Source organism: Nelumbo nucifera, chromosome 1 (assembly GCF_055504915.1).
Source record: "Nelumbo nucifera cultivar China Antique chromosome 1, China Antique-T2T, whole genome shotgun sequence".
NCBI lineage: Eukaryota > Viridiplantae > Streptophyta > Magnoliopsida > Proteales > Nelumbonaceae > Nelumbo > Nelumbo nucifera.
The window spans coordinates 125,263,477-125,286,631 of NC_142649.1; the positions used below are offsets into that span (position 1 = coordinate 125,263,477).

At 41.3% G+C, this 23,155-nt stretch overlaps 1 protein-coding gene across 1 annotated transcript; it reads right to left on the reverse strand.

Moving 5' to 3' along the window:
• Window positions 1–10,627: 10,627 nt before the first annotated feature.
• On the reverse strand, window positions 10,628–22,323 carry LOC104609755 (V-type proton ATPase subunit d2-like). The gene is made up of 10 exons (XM_010276136.3): window positions 21,942–22,323; window positions 19,555–19,675; window positions 14,138–14,245; window positions 13,960–14,062; window positions 13,164–13,244; window positions 12,997–13,082; window positions 12,808–12,867; window positions 12,678–12,726; window positions 11,829–11,963; window positions 10,628–11,060 (listed from the first exon to the last, which is right to left on the reverse strand). Exons 1-10 carry the CDS (start codon window positions 22,120–22,122, stop codon window positions 10,929–10,931), a joined length of 1,056 nt encoding a protein of 351 aa, XP_010274438.1. The 5' UTR covers window positions 22,123–22,323; the 3' UTR covers window positions 10,628–10,928.
• Window positions 22,324–23,155: the final 832 nt, after the last annotated feature.

The window sequence follows — 23,155 nt, forward strand, 5'->3', positions numbered from 1 at the left end:
CACCTTCATAACCGAGTTCGGCCTGTATTGCTACAAGGTCATGCCCTTCGGATTAAAAAATGCCGGGGCAACCTTCCAAAGACTTGTAAATAGGCTGTTTCGGCCCTTGATTGGCACAAAGTTAGAATGTTTGTAGACGACATGGTCGTTAAGACGCAGTTTTCACAGGAATTAATACAAGACTTAGATTCTGTCTTCCAAATCCTGCGTCAATTTAGCATGAAACTGAACCCTAACAAATGTGTCTTCGGTGTCACCTCGGGCAAGTTCCTAGGATACATTGTCAACCGGCGCGGTATTGAGGCCAACCCGGACAAGATAAAAGCCATCCTAGATATGAGACCACCCCGGAAAGTAAAAGAAGTTCAGAGGCTAAACGGCCGCATAGCCGCTCTAAGCTGCTTCATGTCCAAATCAGCAGACCGCTGCCTGCCCTTCTTCAAAGCAGTCAAAGGCAAAGGGTTCGAGTGGACCCGAGACTGCCAGCTCGCATTCGACGAGCTAAAAAGCTACCTCGCTAGTGTGCCAACCTTAGCCCGGCCCGAGGAGGGCGAGGTCTTGGAACTATACCTCTCGACAAGCGACGAGGTGGTCAGTTCGGTACTAATAAAAGAAGCAGACCGGGTCCAGCGACCCATCTATTATGTTAGTAAAATTCTGTAGGGAGCAGAGACAAGGTACCCGCAGATAGAAAAGCTAGCATACGCACTGGTGATAGCAGCTCGGAAACTCCGCCCGTACTTCCAAGCTCACACCGTCATCGTCCTGACTGAAAAACCTCTGAGGCAAGGTTTACTCAAGCCCGAGGTTTCCGGTCGACTGACGAAATGGGCCATCGAACTCAGCGAGTACGACCTCCAGTACAAGCCAAGAACTGCTATTAAGGCCCAAGCCTTGGCAGATTTCATCGCCGAGTGCACGTTTAGCCTCGAAGCCCCTGAGCCGGTCGAGCCCGAGATCCCCAGTTCGGGCGAGCTCGGAGCTCCCAAGCCAATAGAGTCTGAACCCCGTGAAGTAGCAGCCAGTGTAGCATCTCTTCTGGTTAGACCAAACGCAAACTGGGATGAGGAGCCCTGGATCCTTCACGTAGATGGCTCCTCGAACCAACAGGGCAGCGGGGCTGGAATAGTGCTACGCGGCCCGAGCGGAACGAAATTGGAATACGCACTACGCTTTGAGTTCGCGGCATCCAACAACGAGGCGGAGTATGAGGCACTGATAGCCAGACTCAACCTAGCGCGCAAGGACGGAGCAAAGCACGTAGTTATCTGCAGTGATTCCCAGCTCGTGGTCAACCAGGTTACAGACGAGTACGAAGCACGCAAGCTCACTATGATTGCATACTTGGCAAAAGTAAAGGAGGCCCTACTCAACTTCTAGTCACACTTCATCAGGCAAATCCCGAGGTCAGAGAACACTGAGGCCGACGCCCTGTCCCGGTTAGCCAGCATGAGTCACAACGCCATGAGAACCGTGTACATAGAGGACTTACCTCGGCCCAACATTCTCGATGGGGCAGAAGAGGTCGCTCCCATCCTTGAAGCAGACCCGAGCTGGATCGACCCACTCGCGAGCTTCCTGCTAGATGGAACCCTCCCTGCGGACTGCAATGCAGCTAAGAGGGTGCAACGCCAGGTAGCCAAATACGTCATAATAGACGAACGGTTGTACCGATGATCCTACACGCTCCCCTACCTGCGTTGCTTGCGACCTGTCGAAGCCGAGCTCGTACTCCGCGACACTCATGAAGGTCTGTGCGGCGAACACCTGGGGGGCAGAGCCCTCGCCCAAAAGGCACTTCGACAAGGATACTACTGGCCAACGATGAAGGCAGAAGCCGTCGAACTCGTCAGAAAATGCGACAAGTGTCAGAAGCATGCCAATATCCACCATCAGCCTGCTGTCGACCTCAAGTACCTCACCAGTCCATGGCCCTTTGCACAATGGGGCATCGACCTTCTGGGGCCATTCCCGCCAGCAACAGGTGGGAGAAAGTTCCTAGTAGTGGTAGTAGATTACTTCACAAAGTGGATAGAAGCTGAACCTCTGGCAATAATTACAGCCCAAAACATACATAACTTCTTTTGGAAGAACATAGTATGTTGCTTCGGGCTACCTCGGGTACTGATCTCCGACAACGGCAAACAGTTCAAGGATATCAAGTTCCAAGAATGGTGCCAAAATATGGGAATTCGTCAGAACTTCACGTCGGTCGCACACCCACAGGCAAACGGTCAGACAGAAGTAATGAACAGAGCCATCCTCCGCGGACTGAAAGCACGACTAGACCAAGCTAAAGGGTTGTGGGCGGACGAGCTACCAAGTGTCCTGTGGGCTCACCGAACTACAGAAAAAACCGCCACGGGAGAGACCCCCTTTAACCTCACCTACGGCACCGAAGCGGTAATCCCGGCGGAAATCGAAATACCTACACTGCGACTAGAAGCATATGACGACCAGACAAACGGAGACGAGTTACGCACCAACCTCGACCTACAGGATGAGGTAAGAGACCTCGTGCACATCCGAACAGCGGCCTACCAGCAAAAAGTAGCTCGGTACTATAATGCCAGAGTAAAGAAGAGGAGCTTCCGCGTCGGCGACCTGGTTCTCCGTAAGATCATGGTACCCGAACCCGGCGTAGGCAAACTCGGACCAAATTGAGAAGGACCCTACAGAGTAAAGAAAGCACTCGGGGGGGCATACGAGCTCGAAACCTTAGAGGGTAAGCAAGTACCCCGAGCATGGAACATCGTCAACCTAAGGCGATACTACCTATAGACCACCAAGCGAAGTGGATAAAATCACCACCAAAACAGGCCGCGCGAGTGCGATAACCCGGGCAGGAAATAGATCGGACGTATGGTCAGTCCGGCAAATACGTTCAGTTCGGGAGAAAGAACAACCAACACTTAACCAAAAGAAAAGTCATTCCATTTCAAAGTAAGGTAGAACATTTCAAAAAAAAAATTACAAGCCTGGAGCTACTTCTTCATTATCAGAAGGCACTTCAACGATACCCGAAGGCCCTGCCTCGCCCTCTGAGTCTGGCTCACCATCAGCAGCATTGGCCATCTCCTGAGTTATGCGCGAAGTGGATATGGCACTAATATCGAGCTCGGGGTACGTATTCTGGATCATCCATCGGCTTAGCTTGAAACCCCTTCGGCACGAATCCACCATTAGGTCGTCAAAGCTCGGCGAGGCAATGTACTCATCGACAGCCTTTTTCTTGGCATCTTCAATACCTTGAGAAAAAATCTGCGTCCTCTCCCTAATGTCCTCCTGAAGGTATTCGACCTGATGATGCAAATCCAACCTCAGGTCCGCCATGTGCTTCACTACGACTCCCATGGCCTCGACATCTCTCTGAGACCTCGCCTGCCTGGCCTCAGCAGCTCGGGAAGCCGCCTCAACAGCTCGGGAAGTCGTCTCAGCAGAACGAAGAGCCTCTTCAGTAGCTTGCGCCTGCCTCGAGCTCCTTTCCACCTGGGCCGCCAAGGCGTGAATAGAAGAGTTCACCTACCAAAAAAGAACGAGTAAGTAACAGCACGACAAGAAGGATAAAAGCAAAAGAGCTCGATAAAAAGTCTGACTTACCACCATGGCATGAGTAACGGTACAGCAGGCCACCTGGTGCAAAGGGAGATCAGTCCACGCCATGACCTCCTCGGGGAAGATGGCCTCCTTACTCTTCTGAAGAGCGTAGGTCGGCGATAGCACACTCCTGAATTCCCCTGGGGCCCCCGAGCCCAAGGGCCCAGCTCGCGTATGAGCAAACGCAGAGTAAGCAGGAGCACCAGAGTAGGTGGGAGCCCCCGTGTAAGTAGTCTCAGCATACGGGCCCCCTGCCGCTTCTTGCATTGGAGGAGCCATCTCGGGCTCCCTGGGCGAATCCCCCGACGGGTAGTCCGGTACCTCGGGCTCCGCATCCTGGGGCAGCTCGGTGCGAGTTCGCTTGGCAACTCGCTTCCTCCTCTTCATGCCTTGAAACAAGCGCCCACCACGAGTCCCTCCTGAGTCCATCACACTTGCAAAAAAAGAGTTCGACATCAGGAAAAAGCCAGACAGAGCAAAATAGGACCTCCAAGTAAGGAACCTACCCGAACTCAGGCTGGCCGCAATGAGCTTGGCCTTTGTCAGATACTGTTGGCACTTTAGCCCAAGCCACGCCCATTGTCGGAGGCCCTTCACCATCTCTTTGTCAAGCGTAACACCGGAGCCAGGGGCGGCCACCCCCCACCCGGTCTGAAATGGCTACCCCAGCACACTTCGCACCCCAAAGTAGTCACGCTTCCATGCCGGGACCTTGTTAGGAAGATCGTGTAAAAGCTTAAAACCCGAGCGAGGAGACAGGTAATACGTCCGCCTACGCCCGGGGAGGATACCCGCTTGCTTCTTAAGCATTAAGATGGAAGAGAAGATCTCCAAGTCTAAAGGAAAGCCTTGTTCGCTAAATAGGGAGATTGTCCCCACCAAATTATGAATGGAGTTCGGGTGAAGCTGACCGACCGTAACGCCGAAGTGATTCAAAACCTCGACAAAGAGGGGATGGAAAGGCAACCGCAGCCCTACAACGAGCTGCTCACGGAATATCATGATCTCATTAGGACCGTGTTCCCAAGGAAAGCTACCCGAAGGTATAAAATAAGCGTACTCCCCAGGCAAATTGTAATAGGTAATAAGGGATTGGAGTCCCTCAGGCGTCATGGTCGAGGGGCCAAACTTGTCTAACGTCCGACCCCGACGAAAGGTGGATGCCAAACTACCCGAGGCGACTCGACCTATGGGTTCGAACTCTACCTCGAGCTCTACCTCCGGCTCGCTAGGACTATCAGGGGATGCGACTCGGTTCGTAGAACCTACATCTGACCCACTTGAAGGACCGTCTGAGCATTCCAAGCTAGACATCGAGGAGAGAAGGTGGATTCCAGGGAGGTACTCACCCGGAAAAAAGCTTCAACAAGACTACGGGAACTTGAATGAGCGAAAACCTGGAAACGCGAACTGAAAGCCTTGGCGCAAGCTCAAGAGGCAGCACAGAAGTGAAAGTGACTGGGGCCCCCCACTATTTATACCCACAGTGACCAAGAAGCAACGGCATTGATCAAAGCCAATCCAACGGCCCGCAGTGGCGTTGACCGCACGTCCCCTGAGACCGAGACGTGATTGGTGCACGTCTTTTTGAAACTGACAGAGCGCCGGCACACATCTTTCTGAAACTGACAGAGCGCCGATGCACGTCTTTCTGAAACTGACAGAACGACAACGCACGTCTCCTCACATTAAAAGCGGCAGCAACACGTTTTCAAAATTTGAAAGGATGCCTGCTATCACGTCTCCCAGCGGCGCGCCTTTTTGATTTTAAAATAAAGCGCACGCTGTCACGTCTAGCAGCATTTAGAAGCAGGTCGGCGCGTCTTCCGTCTTCTGGGCGCTCGAAGAAACTAACCCTGACAACGCACCTCGCGTTATCAGTCAACCGAATATCAAAGTACGGGACAAATCCACCTGCCACCTTGCGAACTCCCCGTGCCAAGGCAAGACCCTTAGCACGAGGAGTGGGGGGCAATTGATGAAGGAAGATTTGGCCCGACCTCGTAATCACTCAACGTGGCAAAGGCAAACAGCTTGGCACAACAACGCACCCAGGGCGCAAGCACCAAAGGGAATAAACCAACAGTCCGACCTCCCTACTAAGAGCTCGAACTCCCTAAGAGGATCCCAACCTCCCTACTAAGAGCCCGACCTCCCTACTAAGAGCTCAGACTCCCTACGAGGAGCCCGACCTCCCTACTAAGAGCCCGACCTCCTTACTAAGAGCTTGAACTCCCTACGAGGAGCCCGAACTCTCCCTTAGGCCCCGAGCCACACAAGGCAGTGACCCGAACTGGCCTGCCTCATGGCAGTTCGGGACACTCCCTTATCCGAACTCAAGACCACCTCGTTCGCCACTCCAGCACTTCGCCCCCGAGACGTCGAACTGAACAAACGTACCATACCTGACACCGAGGAGGTTCGTATCCAAGGGCGGCGCACCTGACTGACTTGGGATCTGACGCTTGACATCCGCACTTCAACGGTCACCTACCACCGCCACCTGCCACCGTCATCACCAGTCGCAGAGACGGCTCCGACAAAAGGGAGCAGTGGCGGTTCTGTCCAGCAGAGGGGATGACACCCGAACTGGCAGGAGACCAGAGGTAATCGTACCCGACCTAACAGAAGCTTAGGAGTGAGTGCACGAGGTGGCTATAAAAGGCTCCCTACCCCCAAGAACAAGGTACATGAACTTTGCGCCATCTGGTTTTATCTTGCCTAAGAATTCTAACTTGAGCTTCGGAGCATTCATACCGGGTTCCCCCTGGAGCTTCCTCATCTTCCCTGTTTCAGGCTCCCTGTAGCTCCGGTCAGAGGCAAGGTCATTGACAGCTTGGACTCAGCCGGATTGCGAACCATCACATATCATTCTAGGACCCCTCTGATATGCCCCTATAGTGGGTGTATAGGGGGTCTGACCGGTTCAAGGGGTGGAGGAGCTCTAAACCATCCCCACTGAACCGGTTTTGAAAAAAAAAAGTAAAAACAAAAGTATCGATTCGTCTGATAACGTATCGGGCGTATCAATATTTTGAACATTGCTACAATTGGTGTCGTTAAATTGAACAAAAACACATTTTCCCTTAATTATATTTCAAATTTTCAAAATGTACCTTCATTAAACAAACACACTAAGAGCGATGCACCTCTCTCTCTCTCTTCGATAAAATGGAAAGGTGCTACACAAGCCTAGGGTAATATGTCCCCAAAAGTCACAAAAACAAATATACCTTAATTCCCCCTCTCTTCTCTCTTTTCTTACCTTTCGATGCTGGAAAAACACACACAAACACTAAAAACTATCAACAATATGGAAAAAAAAATATATAATAAGCAGTTGTATGATCTCTCTTGACTAGATCATTAGTGCCAACAACCTTCCATTCCTTCCTTGCCCAACATCAAAGACGATGGCAACCCTAGATTTCTTCCCCCTTTTCTCAACTTGAAACTTCTCAAGCATTTGTAGCTCTTATTTTTGGTTTTTGTAGATGTTATTAATGGTAATGGTGCGCACACCACACAGAGAGAGAGAGAGAGTTTCTCTTTTGGAACCCTTGCTTTGATTTGGCATTGAGATCTTCGTTCTAGAATTCTATAAACGATCCATTTAGGTTCCTCTCCAGTTGGAACTTTGACATTTTGTTGCTTTCTGCAATAGGATTACAAGGGCCCTTTGCCTTCAGTAAGTTTTGAATGGATGCTTGAATTCACATCTTCCCCCCACAGAATGCGCCCCAAAAATGTCCCACAGCACATCCTAATGGGAGATGTTTTCAATGCACGCTGAGATGTACATGTGGGGCATTTTTGGGGTGCTTTCTGTGGGGGCAGACGTGAACTCTGGCTGCTTGTGCCCCATGTGAGGGGTGGTAATATTGTTAGGAAGTGGTAGAGAGAATTTGAAGGATGTAGATAAGAGGAATGGGCAGAGAAGGTAAGATTTTTTCTTCTTTTTTAGGGACAATTCCCGATTAGTACCTGTACTTTGGGCCTAGTGTCACTTTGGTCCCCGAACTTTAAAATGTGGCAATTCAGTACCTGAACTTTCAAAATGTGTCGATCCATTATCTACCATTAACCAACTGTTAACCAGTTGTTAAATGGCATTTGAAAAAGACACAAATGCCCTCCGAGTGTCATCTATTTTTCTTTATCAACCATTCAAACATTGACAAAAAATTAACAGTCCTAGATCCTTGCCTCTTTTATTCAAGAAAGTTGGGGTCTAGAATGCCCAACATGACCCCAACTTCTTGAATAGAAGTAGCAAGGATTTGGAATTGTTAATTTTTTGTTAACGGTTAGATGGTTGATAAAGAAAATTAGATGACATTCGAAGGGCATTTTTGTCTTTTTCAAATACCATTTAACGGCTGGTTAACAGTTGATTAACGGTAGGGATCGACACGTTTTGAAAGTTTGAGTACTAAATTGTCACATTTTAAAGTTCGGGGACCAAAATGGCACTAGACCCAAAGTATAGAGTAGCAATCGGAAATTTTCCCTTTTTTTATGACTTGTCTCCATATAATATTGCCTAAAAGTAAGTTGTCCGATAGGTCGAGGTAATTGAGGTATGGAAGTAATCCGATGAAACGGAAAATTTGACCTAAGAGTTTATTTCTACTGAGCTCCAAAGAATTTAGTGCTTTCTAGGAAATTATCTTTGATGGAAGCTCTCCAAACCGATGGTGCCTTTTGCTGTAATGACATATTTTTGAAAATTTAAAGAATAGTCAAGGATGGAAGTCTTTTCTCTTGCAACCTATAGAGTTGTAAACCTGCTTAAGTAGGCCAGTTTATGTAAATAGACTAGGGGTGAGCATTCGGTTTATTCAGTTAAAAATCGAATCGAATAAACCAAAATTAGAAATGAAAACTGAACCGAAAACCAAAATAATTGAACCAAAATTTTTGGTTCGATTTTTGGTTATTTCGGTTAAAAACCGAATTTAATTAATATATACATATTATAACCTATCATATATTATAATATATATTATGAAATTTAATTTCATTATAATACTATATATAAAATATTAATATATAAATATATAACATATTATATATTAAATATTATATTGTATATTATATATTATATATTATATAATAAATCTTAGTTAATTCAGTTTTTTTGGTTAACCAAATTTCTAAATCTGAAAGCCAAATTACCCAAAAACCGAAACTAAAAAACTCGGTTCGATAATTCGGTTTTAACCGAATAATGTTCACCCCTAAAATAGACCCAAGTTCTAACAAGAAAAGGGAAGACTCCTTGGTTTGAACTTGTTGTACAAACAGAAATTATAAGGGAATGGAGCTTATTGTTCAGTGCTTTCCAAACCCGGAGTGCAGCAGTGTTGCAGAACCAATACCAAAAGTTAATAAGAAACTGAAGATTGCAAATAGAAACAGGCCAAGTCATATCACTTGGTCGCTCTCCTAACCTTCTTAAAACCGCATTTGCCCCTATGGTGTAACCAAGTGATTGCAAATCAATTTCCAAGTTAAAATAGCCCACAAGCTTCTAGTACTCGTGCACTCACTTGTTAGACCTCCACGAATCACCAATGGAAGATGCTCACACACTAGAAATCTGTGCCAAAAATTATGGTTGGTTGCTACTTAGAATATATCCTTGTGGTGTTCTCTTCTTCAACCCCTTAGCCAACACGAGGATTAAACTTTCAGATTTACCCACGCCTCACCAGTTTCAAGTGAGTTGAGATTTTCTGCCAACAACATTCCAACCTCTACCAACTTGACCTAACACCGTGCATCTTACCATAAAACTGTGACAGTGTGACCCATTATAAAAGTGGGATCTGCCATGTATGAAATGTGTGATGTAAGATTATGTTGGTAGAGGGTTGAAACGTCTTTGTTGGCAGGTGATTCGGACTCGTTTCAAGTAGCCACCTTCTCATCTCCACCTACATCTTCCGAGTATTTTTTTCGGTGCTAATTCTCTTAAACCCGGCTTAATTCATATATTTTTCATTCGTCGTGGTGAAGACAACTGGATCGTTTATGAAGATCTACCAAACAATATGCCATTCTACAAATCCGTGACCAATCCTGTTTTCTACAAGGGACTCTTTTACTGCCTTGCTATCCTTGAACCCAAGAAAGAACATGGAGGGTAGTCATAATCGGACTGTTTTGGGCAGACCCAAAACACCAATTCGTTTACAAACCTATCAGATGCTTTTAGTGGAATGTGATGGATATCTTTTATCAGTGCTACTTGGCCAAGGAGGTGAATGAGTAGTGTTTAAGCTAGACTATTGTAAGATGAAGGTATGGAAGTGAAATTTTTGAAAGAAGATCAAATGCTATTTGTTAGCACCCGGACGTTTCTGTCAAGAAAGTGGCACAGGGGAATGACCGACCAAAATTTGATCACATTGATGGTAGAAGCAACACCCACGAATATAGTATGTATTACTATTTAAATACTGGGAAGTACTACACTTTCGGAAGTGATTATTCCAGCAAGGGTTTATATCATTATATGGCATAAAAGAGAGGGTAGACTGTACATGGATTGAACCCAATTGTGTGACACCATCAGAAGAGGAACTCAATTAGGTTGTAATTCCTGGCCAGTAGCGCTATCTCAACTTACAACTTTTGTTATTTATTTCTTTTTTTTCTCCATACATTATAATTACTTTCTTTCTATAGTTTGATTTTGTTAGGAATTTAAGTTTATAATTCTATTTCACCATTCAAAGAATACAATATTATAGTTTGAGAGAGGCCTGTTTCACAAAATATTTTTTATTTTGTCACTTGTGTACAGAGTTCAGATCTGCGCCCCACAACGTCCCACAGCACATCCCCACCATGTATTGGGAACATCTCCTGATGATGATATCATCGGTTTTGATACTATCATCGGGAGATGTTCCTAATACACGGAGGGGATGTGCTGTAGGACGTTGTGGGGCGCCTCCTTGTGGGGTGCAGCTGTGAACTCTTATGTAAAGGTAAATTAAAAAAAAAAAAAAAAAGAAATAATGAATGAGACATTGAGACCTTAGTCCTCCATAATGTAATATAGGTCACAATAAAATTCAATTTGAAAACTTGTTTGGAAAAAAAAAAAAAATCTGAGCGAATCCAGATACGAATTTCCTTCCGCTACATACAAGAATTATGATTACTTATTAATTATTATTAGCCCGTGCAACTTGGAAATAGTTGCATGGGAAGTAGCAGCACCAATCTCTGCAACCTACAACAATAAAATAAGAGATCTAGAAAAGAATGTAGAAAGGTCAGGGACTTCTTTTCATTTTATGTGATGGATTTTGAAGCATCTAAAATATAAACACGACACTATCATGAACTCTGGACTTCTGGTTCTGAGCCACACATTCAGATATCCACATTAGGTTCCTTATCTCCTGCTCTCTTAACCTCATGTATGCAAAGAAAACACCATAATGGAACTGAAAATCAAAACGAAAACAAATCATCATTCTTCATATTGATAACAGTGGTAGCAAATAAGGTAAAAAAGTAAGCGTTAAGCACCTTTTACCATAAATGGACTAGTTAGTAGATTTATTAATGTAGTTTCATCTCTTGAAACACTTTTGGCTCAACAAATTGACCAACCAACCTCTCAAAGAACCATTCAACCTAAAAGCTTAAGCTGTTAGGTGAGGTCCTTGAATAGGTTGATATTCTCTAACACGCCCCCTCACATGAAAGTCCATTGGGCTTGAAGTGTGAACAAGCACAGGCCCACTCATACCTTGTGGTGAAACTTAATTAATTATATAATGGGGGTAATGAGGATCGAACACTAGACCACTTGGTCAAAGTGGCTCTGATCACTGTTTTCAAAACCGAACCGGACTAGACGGTCGGACTGGAAAAATCGGGAACCGGTCACCTGACCGGTTCCGTTTTCCTCCAAAACCGCTTTTTCCCCCAAAACCGTTGATTTTGGTCAGCAAACCGCTGAACCGGCCGGTTAACCGTTCGAACGGTTTTGACCATTTTCCAATTTTTAAAATTTTTAATTCGAACCAGTAACCAGACCCCTGACCGGTTCGTTTTTAAAAACCATGGCTCTGATACCATCTCAAAGAACCATTCAACCTAAAAGCTTAAGCTGTTAGGTGAGGTCCTTGAATAGGTTGATATTCTCTAACACAACCTGTGGGTTTTTGAGCTTGTAAAGTAAGAAACTGGTTTCATGGTGTATGTACCTGTTGTTCGAAGGCCAAGCAGAGCCTTTTCACCTCCTCTTCATAAAATGCTTTGTCTAGCATTTGACTCTCTCCATAAGACAACTTGGCAAAAATAGACTGGTAAGCAGGATATTTCTCCAGGGCAGCACGTACCTACAACAGAAATCCAATCCATAAAAGGCTATGAGTAATTGAGTAGAAGCACATTGAATTGAATATCAGAAAGAAGGATGAGGAAATGTGAGGACTATACATTTAGAAAATAGAAATCAATAACATTATTGGGCTTCGTGTCAAAATAATTAGGTTTTAGAGTTGCATTTGTATTAAATTTATCCAGGTTATTCTTCAAGAAAAAATACCACTATAGTTAGAAACAGGATATTTGTGGTTCTCAGATTCAACAAAACAAGAAGCCAACGATAGAGTTTAGTCCTTTCGCAAGGATTAACATTTTGAGTATGGAGCATAGTTGTCACTTAAGTCATGAAAACACATCCTCATAGTTAAAAGTTTCTTCTTATATACATTACAAGTCAATGATTCATAATTGACCAGACAAGTAATGCACAATGCCGACTAACAGTTAAGTCCAACTTAAGAAAGCAGTCATGGTTGTTAAAATTAAGTCATGAAATCGCATTCTCATAGTTAAGAAATACTTGTTATATACATTAAAAGTCAACTATTCATAATTGACCGGACAAGTAATGCACAGTGTTGATTAACAGGTACCAACTTAAGAAAGCAGTAAAGTTTGCTAACATTTTATTTCATCAAATAGTGGAAGATCCTTTAAAGAACATAAACAAGAAGAGAAGATAATCCTTCCAATGTTGGAATTGGAATTCTGTTAAAGAAACTAACCTGATCGACGTCTTCACAGACCGCAAGTTCCTCATGCCCATAGGGATATCTACAAAGCAGAAATACAATATAATTAGTAAAATCCTCATTCCGGGCTATAAAAAAAAATAAGCTTGCAGGAGAAGCTTACAGCAAACCAAAATTAGAGTAGAGCTTCTTGCGGTCATCCCGTGTCAGCTCAGTGCCAATACTGCAAAAAGGAAACCACAGGCATGTAAAAGTTCTGTATGTGGAAGTGTGGAAGAGTATCAAAATACCTAAAGAAAACTCGCAGAAAGAGACAACAACATGCAAACTTATATACAGTTATACACTATACCTGTTTATTGTGATATTGACAGCCCGCTTGTCAGCCTCGAAGGCTAAAAGGTCAGTCATAATCTCTGCAGTAGCACCTCCAAGTTTCTGCTTGAAAATATAACTTTAGATGCTTTCACATAGATTTCAATAGATCATTTCTCTATAAACTTAGCAAATAATGCTCACCTTGCAAAACTTATAGAAATCCTCAAGGTATGCCTTGTAAAGAGTATTCCTCATAATTTCTATGTTCATGTCATCCAAGTCCTATAGGAGGTACAAAACAAAGATAATGGAATAACAGTATACATGTGGAAAAAACCATTTTTCATTCATGCTTAGAGATGAAGTTTTGTCCTCTCTTAAACAAAATTGAAAAAACAGATCATTTTCAACTAAATGCATACAGATTCTATCTGAATGACCAGAAGGAACATTTAAAATAGAAATTAAATTATGAAGTATGCCTATCTATTGGATTAATATAAAGTGATAAAGAACATATTACTAATTGTCCCAAAACCAATTTATACCTCACAACATAAATGTTTAAAGGTCACAAAATCATTAATGTCCTACAAACTGTTCATATAAAAAACCACAGAAAACAATTTTTTGGCTTTAACCAACATGGCATTCTAACAAACCGAACTTGTTGTCATAACCATACTAAATTCAATTCAGTTTGGTTCGGTTTGAGCCCATTAACAAGCCTGACAAGCTAATAACTAATATTATATGTTTTAATAAATATTATTTATTATATAATATAATATTTATATTAACAAATATACATATATTATACATACATATATTTTAATATATATACCAGTTTTATTTGGTTTTTGGTTCAGTGGTTGATTTTTTTGTCAAACCAAACTGAAAACCATAAAAACCAAACCGAATCTTCTTATTCAGCTGGTTCGGTTTGGTAGCTGAATTTGAACTCCCCTAGCTCATGTGCTATAAAAATGGTCAATACCTCAGACGTAATGCATTCAGAGAAATATGGAGCCAATGGTGTGTCAACAAGCACTAATCTGTAAAGCTCACGCATATTCTGTGCTACTGCAAGGCTAGCAATACTGAGAAAGAAAAAGAGAATGAGCACGAACTGTTAAACATCACAAACCAAATAAACTGCTGGATAAATACAGTACCTGTCAAACATTCCCAAAGGGTGGCATTTTTCTAATAATTCTTGAACATCCCTCTCATGTAAAGTGCCAGTTACAATAAGAACAACATTGTCAATCATGTGACCATACCTGGAAAAAACAACAAAATACAGAATCATTGTCTGCCCTAATTTTGATCTCTACACCTTATACTTTTCACTCATCTTCCTCTCTCCTTCAACAAGAGAGGGGGGCGGATCTTATGGAGATGAACTAGGATGTAATTCCTATGGAGCATGTGGGAGGAAAGAAATGCTAAAATTATCAATGACAAGAAATTGGAGCCACAAAGATTTGGCCCCGATAAGTATGGTTCCTCATACCTTTTAGTACAGAAGGATTTAAGGGATCTTTCTGGATTTGATGGTTAGAAGATTCTAAGGAAGTACCCACAGACAGCCATAACAGAAAAAGGAATCCACTCAGATCTGAGATTTTGGCCTTTGTTGATGGACAAGAGTAGGGTATGCATATGGAAGGGAGTTTCATCAAATAGGAGATTTCCTATTTGTTTTTAGCAGAATGGAGTTTCATTTAGATAGGCCATGGTATTTGCATCATTTCATTCAACAGGCCAAATCTTTGGCATCCAAAATGAATAACTTATTCAGCTTGATTTGAAGATCACTGAACTCCTTTGCAGATGATTACCAAAAAAAACTCCTTCGCAGATAGGGTATCACAAGAGGGTTTACGCATATCCAGATATACATTTCCATTTCGACTGCAATCTGAAAAGCTGTAGAAGGATTCTGGGAATGGATTCAAGTGGCCTTTTCATCATGCATCAATCAAGCTTCATATATATGTCTGCACTTAAGTTTTCTACTACACTACTACGTGTGTAGTTTTTTTTTTTTTTTGGTATTTTTATGAGATTGTACCATTACTTATAAGAAAGAGAATGGTCTACACTGAGAAAATTGTAAAATCCAATTAGTCAATTAAGATCAATGTCAAACGATATCCACTTCTCAGTAAAACCATCAAACTCCAACTACTTCATTCGCCTGGGTAATTCATCTTTCTGTTTTCTGATAATATTATGGCCCTAGATCTACCTCTTTAGCTTCATGATAAAGCTCATCAATGAAATAACACCTCTAATAAGACGGTCCACAACCAAGTTACCAGACACAGGAACCCAGGTACACAGGATCTTCATTCTAGAGGACAAAGATCTAATTTCTCCAGTGTTCCTCCAAGGTCCCCTAGCATGACAAACCATTCTTTAGATAACAATTTTCTTACTCCCTCCATAATGATTCTCGTAAAAACTAAAAATAATGAAAAGTTTAGCTCCTATAGAAGGTAAATCTCAACTTTGATAAGGATGCTTGTACCCAGTGGTGGACCTGAGAAGGTGAAGAAAATGGTGCCAGAAACCAAGGGTTTACAATAAAATGACACTTGGTCTTGGTATTTATGAGTTATAACATTTTACCACCCTAATTAGCAGGGAATCATGCCGTTGCTGACAACCCTGTGATCCCTAATAGGATAGGGAAAGAAATGATGTCATCACTTTCACTCTTTATGTTATTTATTGTGAAGATTAACTTATTCTGCATGAAAAGATATTTTGTCGTTTCATGTTATGCATCCCTTCTCACCATTTTGTGTTTCTTTCTCTACATATTGCCATAGAGAAACTGAGGAAGATATTTCCCAAATTCTGCATATCTCCATTTTTCTCAGTTGAAGTCATATTTACCTAATTCACTGAAGCCTCTAATTGTTCTGAATGTTCTCCTAGCAAAACCTTCTGAACCATGTAATTATGGATAAACTAGACTTAAGCAAGTCTATATTTGTTTTGCATGATAACTTTGTTTCACCCATATTCACTTCTCTCCTTATTACCAGTGTTGTAGAACTTGAGCACTTGGCTTGCTTTGAATCCGAGTAGTTGAGTGGATTTGAGTAGGGTGAGAAGAGCTGAATCATTAAAAATAATTAAATATACAGTTACAAGAAAATAAATAAAATAGTAAAAATTATTAAAAATAGAGAAGTAAGAAAATACACAAGTAGCAATTGTTTGGTTTGGAGGGCTCTAATCTTTTGCACAATACGAATATTGCTGTCACCATTATAGAAAATAATGGCAAAATAAACATTTTTTTTCTCATTCCACTATACAGAATCCTCAAGACATGGAGGTTTCAAGGAAAGAAAAGAAAACAGTAGGCTGAATTCCTTTTTATGTCATACTGAGAGTTCTGTCAATTCAGTGCTTGACTGCTTGAGATAGGCCTTTCCAGGGAGGTTGTTGGGAGACGTACTCTGTCTTGGGGATTGTCATTGCCAGCATAGAGGCAGTAGCTTGTATTTTATTATTTTCTTTTGCTTTGAGATTTGGCCTCCATCTTTCCAGTCCTGGTCTCTCTTTGCCCAAAGGCTTTTGGTATTGTACCTTTTTATTAATGAACTATCTTGTTGTTAAAAAGAATAGAAATGCAAAATATAAGAAAAGACATGCATACTTTCAATGTTCGAATCTAGATTGAAGATGAGTTCTGGGACAGTGATAAGCTTTTCGCTGGATGTTAAGTGTGATGACAAGCTGCTCAAATGTCTTTTCCTGTCCCACTTCTCTGTGACAGAGAATAGATATTGCAAAATCTCTGAGTGCTATATGATATTGTTAGTGACATTGTAGTGTATGGCTGTATGCCCCTAAATTCAGAAGAAACATGCAAGACTGGGAGCTGAACAGAGTGGGAACTTGCTTGAAAATTTCAGCGTAATCTCTTAATCACCAGTAGTAATGATAGTTGTACCTGGAAATGGGAACAATCTGGTATCTTCTCTGTGAAGTCTTGTGTGAGGGCCATGTCTATTGGCCCTCATCCAAATTTCCCTCATAAGTTGGTTTGGGTGCGTAGGGTGCCTTCAAAAGTAGCATTTCTCAGCTGGGTGATTGTTCTAGGTAAGTGCCATATGAAGGAGAACCTGGGCAGAAGTATGAACATTGAGAACAGCTGAACAGGTGTGTGCTCTGCAATCAGCATGTGAAAACATCTAGCCATCTATTTGTTCGCTGTAAAACCATTTGGAGGATCTTGGTGTTCTTTTTAAGCCTCGATATTAGCTGGGACCGCTGGGTGACCATCTCTTGGATCTCATTTTTCTCAGTTGGTCATTTTTGTTGAGTTTGGATTAGAGTATTTCCTTCAATTCAACACCATGTCTATGAAATACTGGATTTACATCCTCCCAAAAAACCAGGTTTATTCTTTAAATCTCAAAAGCCACAGACATGAGTTTTGGGGACAGTCTTAAATCAAGTGGTTATGATATTTTAGCATGTCAACAAGGGAAAGGTCTTTGATCAGCTTATGTTTGTTGATTCTTTTGCTTCTCCTATTTGAAGAACTCATCATCATTCTGTATCAATCTCAACTTGGATATTACAATGGATCAACTTTCTATATTTCACCTTGATCCACCTTTTTGGCAACTGAAATCCAAGAATCAACTCCAACTCTAACAAGTTTGTTCAAATGCTATTATAGCATGTAATCAATGATTTGAAAGCCGCACCTAGGCGCACAAGCAAAGCACGTTTTAAGGTATGTGCCTTGTCTAGGCCCAGGGGCAGTCAGCCCCTTTGAAAAGCCATGCATGCCTAGGCTGCACCTGGTGTGCCCTGAGTCCAGTTCAGATGTGTGCCTTTTCAAAATTCTGCACTTTTTGTTCCTTTTTAAGTACAATGGCTAGACCGGGGCGGAGCCCCCAGACCCTCGACCAAGCCCCTTGAGGCAAGCCCAAACAAAACAATGTTAGGTCTTAAATTCTTAATCCCTACAAAAAAATGATTTTATAATTTTAATTATCTTTTAGAAATATCTTTTTTTAGGATAAATGAATGAACAGCATGAGTAAATTGGGGGGTTCTTTAGCTTCGGTGAGCAGGCGAATGTGTTCTTTGTGAGCCAGAGGCTGAGAGTATCATACACCTGTTAGTTGATTGCAGCTTCACAAGTTTTATCTGGGGTTTGTTTTACCAGTTGGTTAAAATCGAACAGCAGTCACCTCAGGTCCCTAAAGACATTTTTGACCATTGGCCATATACAGAGTAGCTAGGAAAGCAAAGATTTTCTGGAGTTATGTGTCGTTTTCAGTTTGCTGGGAAGTATGGAAAGAAAGGAAAACATTCCTTTTTTATGGCAAACATAAGTCTAAAGAAAATTTGCGTGCAACCATTGCTGCAAGAATGGTGAATTGGGACATGTTGCTTCCGGAGTTTTGAGGCATCAAAAGATAAAACTTTGGAGCAGATTTCGGAAAACCTTAGATAACGACTGAGGTTTTTAGTATGATGCCTGGGCCAGATTTCTATTCGCTCCTTTCTTTGTAATGGGTGATGCCTCAGCAGATTGCCTTCTTTTGTAAAACTTATTTTATTATAACAAAAATTTCTTTTTATTGATCTTCGGAAAAAAAAAAAAAACTTTGGTTTTTTTAAACGCTTGACAGTTGTAACCTGTTATCATTTATTATATTTACCAATGTTGAGTATTTAAATGGATGGTCTCTAGTTGAAAATTGTGAACAGGGGCAGACTAAGGAAGTTGAGAACCTGGGCTAGCGAGAAAATACTTTTAGATGGACAGGCAGTTAAAGTGATCTAGGATGGAGCATGATGGATCTACAGGTTAATAAGCTTGATATTTAATTACACTCAGTAGTACTGAACTTTCTAAAGTAGCTGTAGCCTGTATGTATGCTAAATGTGGTGTGAAAATGAGTTTAGGTAGGGTGTATGCTAAGAGTGCCTGTGATATGATTAATTTCTACTGGACCTGGAATTAACCAAGGGGGATGATTTTAGTTTTTGGGTTTCTCTGGCTAGATAGGAAAGTATGCTTTTGAGAAATCGAAAATAATAAAGGCTCACTTGTTTGAGGATGAAATGTGTCCAATTAAATCCTTGAATTACCTTTCATGTACCAGGAGACCCTATATTTACTCTGGAGGTTAAGGAGAACCACAAACCACAGGATACTGCAGAATCACAATATTAAATCGTCATTCACTGTTTATCAAAATAAAAAGCACAGCATAGAACTTTCTATAAGGTGTGGTCAATCTAATGAGGGTCCTCTATTGGTAGACATTATCTTTATGGTTGCAACTCATTGCTATTGGATTTACTGTCCATCTTGCTTTTTTTTCGTCTCATTATCCCAACTTTTTAGGTTTATGGTCTCCATATTCATCTTTCCTCTTTTATTAATGAAATTCTTTTAATTTATTGCTTATTTAAAAAAACAAGGGACCAGCAATCAATCTCTTCAATTATTTAATCTTTTGAAAGTTGGGTTGTCAAGATATGCTACTAACGAAATAAATGCTATGAAATTCTATAAACAAAAATCTTAAGCTATACTTACGTTATATACTCTAGGAAGGTCGATAGCGGCTCTGTCGCTTGGCACAACATGTGTTTATATTCATCAACCAGTTTAAGAGTGCATTTCTCCACAATTGTAGTGGTATGCAAAGGGGAAGGCTCTGCAGGAAGCTTATAAGAAATCAGTGTATTTAAATAGTACAGACATTCAGAGAGACATTTGTCAAGATTAACATTGGTGGCAAAGACAACATATAGAAGCAGCGCGGAACCTCAAATGTACAAAGGACCTAATAAATGGGACCAAGTAGTCAAGGTCCAATTCAATGGGCAAAGGGTATAAAAGATAAAAAAATATATATACTTCTTATTATGAAGGTGATACATTCTTTTAACTATAGACCAGTCTTTTGCACTGTTTTGTAGTTTGTACTTTGAGAAGTTAAAATGGTTTCCCCAGGATTATTGTATCATTGATATGATACCTTCTTTATGACATTAAGAAGATCTAGATTTTTATATGCAATTAACTTCGTTACAGAATTAACCCATAACAATAGTAGCAATAAAAAGATAAAAGTTGTGGGCCAGTGGATAAAAGATAAAAGTTATTCCAAGTGATAAGATTTGAGGTTTCCATATTGCATAAAAGATTGCATTTATGGTTTTGACTGCTTTCCTTGACAAATGCCTTATAATGGTCTGACTAAGTACTAGAAGAGAAATGCCATTATTTGATATTGCTTGCAGCCTGTATGGACTGGTTGATAAATTGACCAACCATATTTTCTTTATTGTCATTTCAGTCAAGTTCTATGGGCCTATTTCCTAATTATTTTGGGGAATAGTTGGAGTTTTTTAGGAACCAACCATGGATGTCTTTTTGTGCTGGAAACTAAAAGGATTAAGCAAAAGGGGTAAAACTCTATGACCATATTCTCTTTAGCCTGGAAAGAAAGAAATTTTTGCATCTTTGAGAACCAAAAGACTCTACTAGATGCAATGTTGAGGAAGGTGGATGTAACATTCTCATGGCTACTGTATACAAGGAATACAGGGAAATCCCTCCCTATAGATGGTTGTTTTTCTTTTGAATAACTTTTTTCCCTTTGGCACCATGGGGCTTGATGTACAGCTCCTGGGTTATGGCTCACACTTGTGCTCCCTATAGTACTTGGTTAATACACGATACTTTATTTTCTAAAAAATAAAATAAAAGATTTATAAGGACAAAATCTTTAAGAAACAACATGTCCAAAAATGAGTGTGGCAGAAATGCATATGCTAAGATGGTTGAGTAAAAAAGCTAAGAAGAAAAGGAACAAAAATGAAATCATTCAAAGGAACCTAGGAGTAGCTCCAATAGATGATAATATGAGAGAAAGTAGACTTAGATGGGTTTGGTCACATGCATAAAAGGCCATCAACAACACCCGTAAGAAGGAGTGATTTGCCGCAAGTTGAAAGGGCTAGAAGGGCTAGGGGTAGACCAAAAAGGACATGGGTAGAAGTAATAAGAAATTATTTGAGTGCCAATAATTTAATAATAGTTATGGCATTAAACAGAACGGATCGGCAAAACAGAAGTCATGTAACTGACCCCATAGGCCCATATAGTTGGGATAAGGCTTGGATGATGCTGATAAAAGCATTAAGACATTGTGACCACATATTATTTAAAATAATGTGGATGTGCCAAATTATAATTACAACTAATAATGTTTTAAGAGGTACAGGCATGGGCCGAGGCTTTAAGATCTTTCTGTGCTTGAGACCTAAGCCTCAATTTGGAGAGGTTTAAGCCTCATGAGATCACATTCTTTCAAAAATACTAAGTCACAGACAGGACTAGTTTTATACAAGAAGATTGTGTTCTTCATATAAACAAGGAGCACAGAATACTAAAAGATTAAAGAAGCTACATTCTTATAAATCCTTCAAGGCTGTTAGAAAGCTCTTAAATTTGAAGTAAACCTTAAGCGTGTTAGACAACCTACAGATATAACAGATTACTAAAAATACTAGGAAAATGTGGAATTGTTCTATAAATCAGTTTTGTTATGAGAATCCTGCTTCAATCAATGTATAGAATACATGTTGTTGATGCAAGGCATGTGCCTTGTACTTTTATATATGAGCCTCGAAGTTGAGCCTCAGGGCGTTTTACTTAATCTTCGCATCGACGCCCACACTCCTTTTAGAAAACTGGCAGGAAACCAAATATGTTTCTCACTAGCAAAAATAGCTAGAGATTTGAAGATCAACTAATGGAACACGGCAATTCAGGTGAAGAACACCAAGCATCCATAGAGACCAGATGGTCAGAGTGATTGCATTAAAATTCAAACTAGCTATCTCTCTTGATATAAACTCCACCTTAAATTGCTAAGATAGACAGAAGTTCAAATGGAAACCAGCTCAATTTACCGTTTTGCAGATAGGGACCGTATTCAGTGGCGGAGAGGTGCATCTTGATGTCGTCGAGGGTTTCACATTGGCACAAATTGTTATAGTCAGAAGCCGTGAGAAGGCTAGATCTATGGCCTCGGACGACCGCTTCAAGATATCCGCCATGGATATTGAAAGTTAGAGCTTCGAAGCCGTACATCTTAATCCTCAATAGAGAGGGAACCAAGAAAGGAGTCCTGGAAAAGAAGCGATCTGAACGATTTTGCAGAGGTAGGTTTCGTGAGAGTCGCTCAGAGCAGAGGGTGGGAGACTCGGAGAGTGATGGGATCCGTCGGTTTTGATAGCCTCGCCTCGCCTCGCGCTCACGGGTTGCCGTGCGATTGCGAAGTTCATTTTTATGCCGGATGCCGTTGCAGCTGGTAATCAGTTGCTTCGCGTGAAATGGACGGGTGGGTAACCGGGGCAACCCACACCAATTGGTTTCCGCTTTTATCGTGTTGCACGGTTGAACCGATGTCATTTATTTTTATGCGTTCACGGGTTGAACAATTAAACCGTTGGTTAAACCGATCAAATCAATTACCGAATAAGCTTTTGGTCTGATAATATTTCCATTGGCTCACTTAAATGATGGGAGTGTATGTAATTGAAAGGCTGAGCCCAGTACTTGATCGTTATGAACCAAACTGAACCACCTGGGGTCCATGGCCCAACCTTTGGCAGCTGAAGCAAACAATCATGTTGTCCAACAAGAAGAAAACAAATGATGTGGTATCTCTCAAACTCTCAAGTTCTAGGAAACTTCCTTTCCATGGTTATGGTTATGAGTTGTTTCGAGTAAATTACGGACAGTCGCACTGTATTCGTAGGATTCCATAAATATTTTTAAAACAACAAATTACCCTTGTGAGCATTTTGTCTTTATTAATTTAGGGTTGTTTTACAATGTGAATGGTTTTGTTTTCTATAGCAAAAATAACTTACATTCCAAAAAAAATAATAATAATCACTTTTACTGACATAGAAGTTATTTAAATTACAAGGACCTCATACTATATGGGGTCAATGACAAAAACCTCTATACTTTAATTTGCCACAAAGATCCTCGTGAACTTTAGCTGTTAGATAAAGACCCCTCCATTAGTGTTTTATTAATTAACTTCAAAAAAAAAGATTTTGGCTGTTTAAAGTTTTCTAAATGTTCAAACTACCCTTTTATGACAACAACCACC

Coding starts and splice junctions, on each gene's coding strand:
- LOC104609755 (XM_010276136.3), bottom strand. CDS start 22,122: ATGTACGGCTTCGAAGCTCTAACTTTCAATATCCATGGCGGATATCTT. Junction 12,727..12,807: donor TACTCTAATTTTGGTTTGCT/GTAAGCTTCTCC, acceptor TCTGCTTTGTAG/ATATCCCTATGGGCATGAGG. Junction 11,964..12,677: donor TCTGTGAAGACGTCGATCAG/GTTAGTTTCTTT, acceptor TTTCTGTTGTAG/GTACGTGCTGCCCTGGAGAA.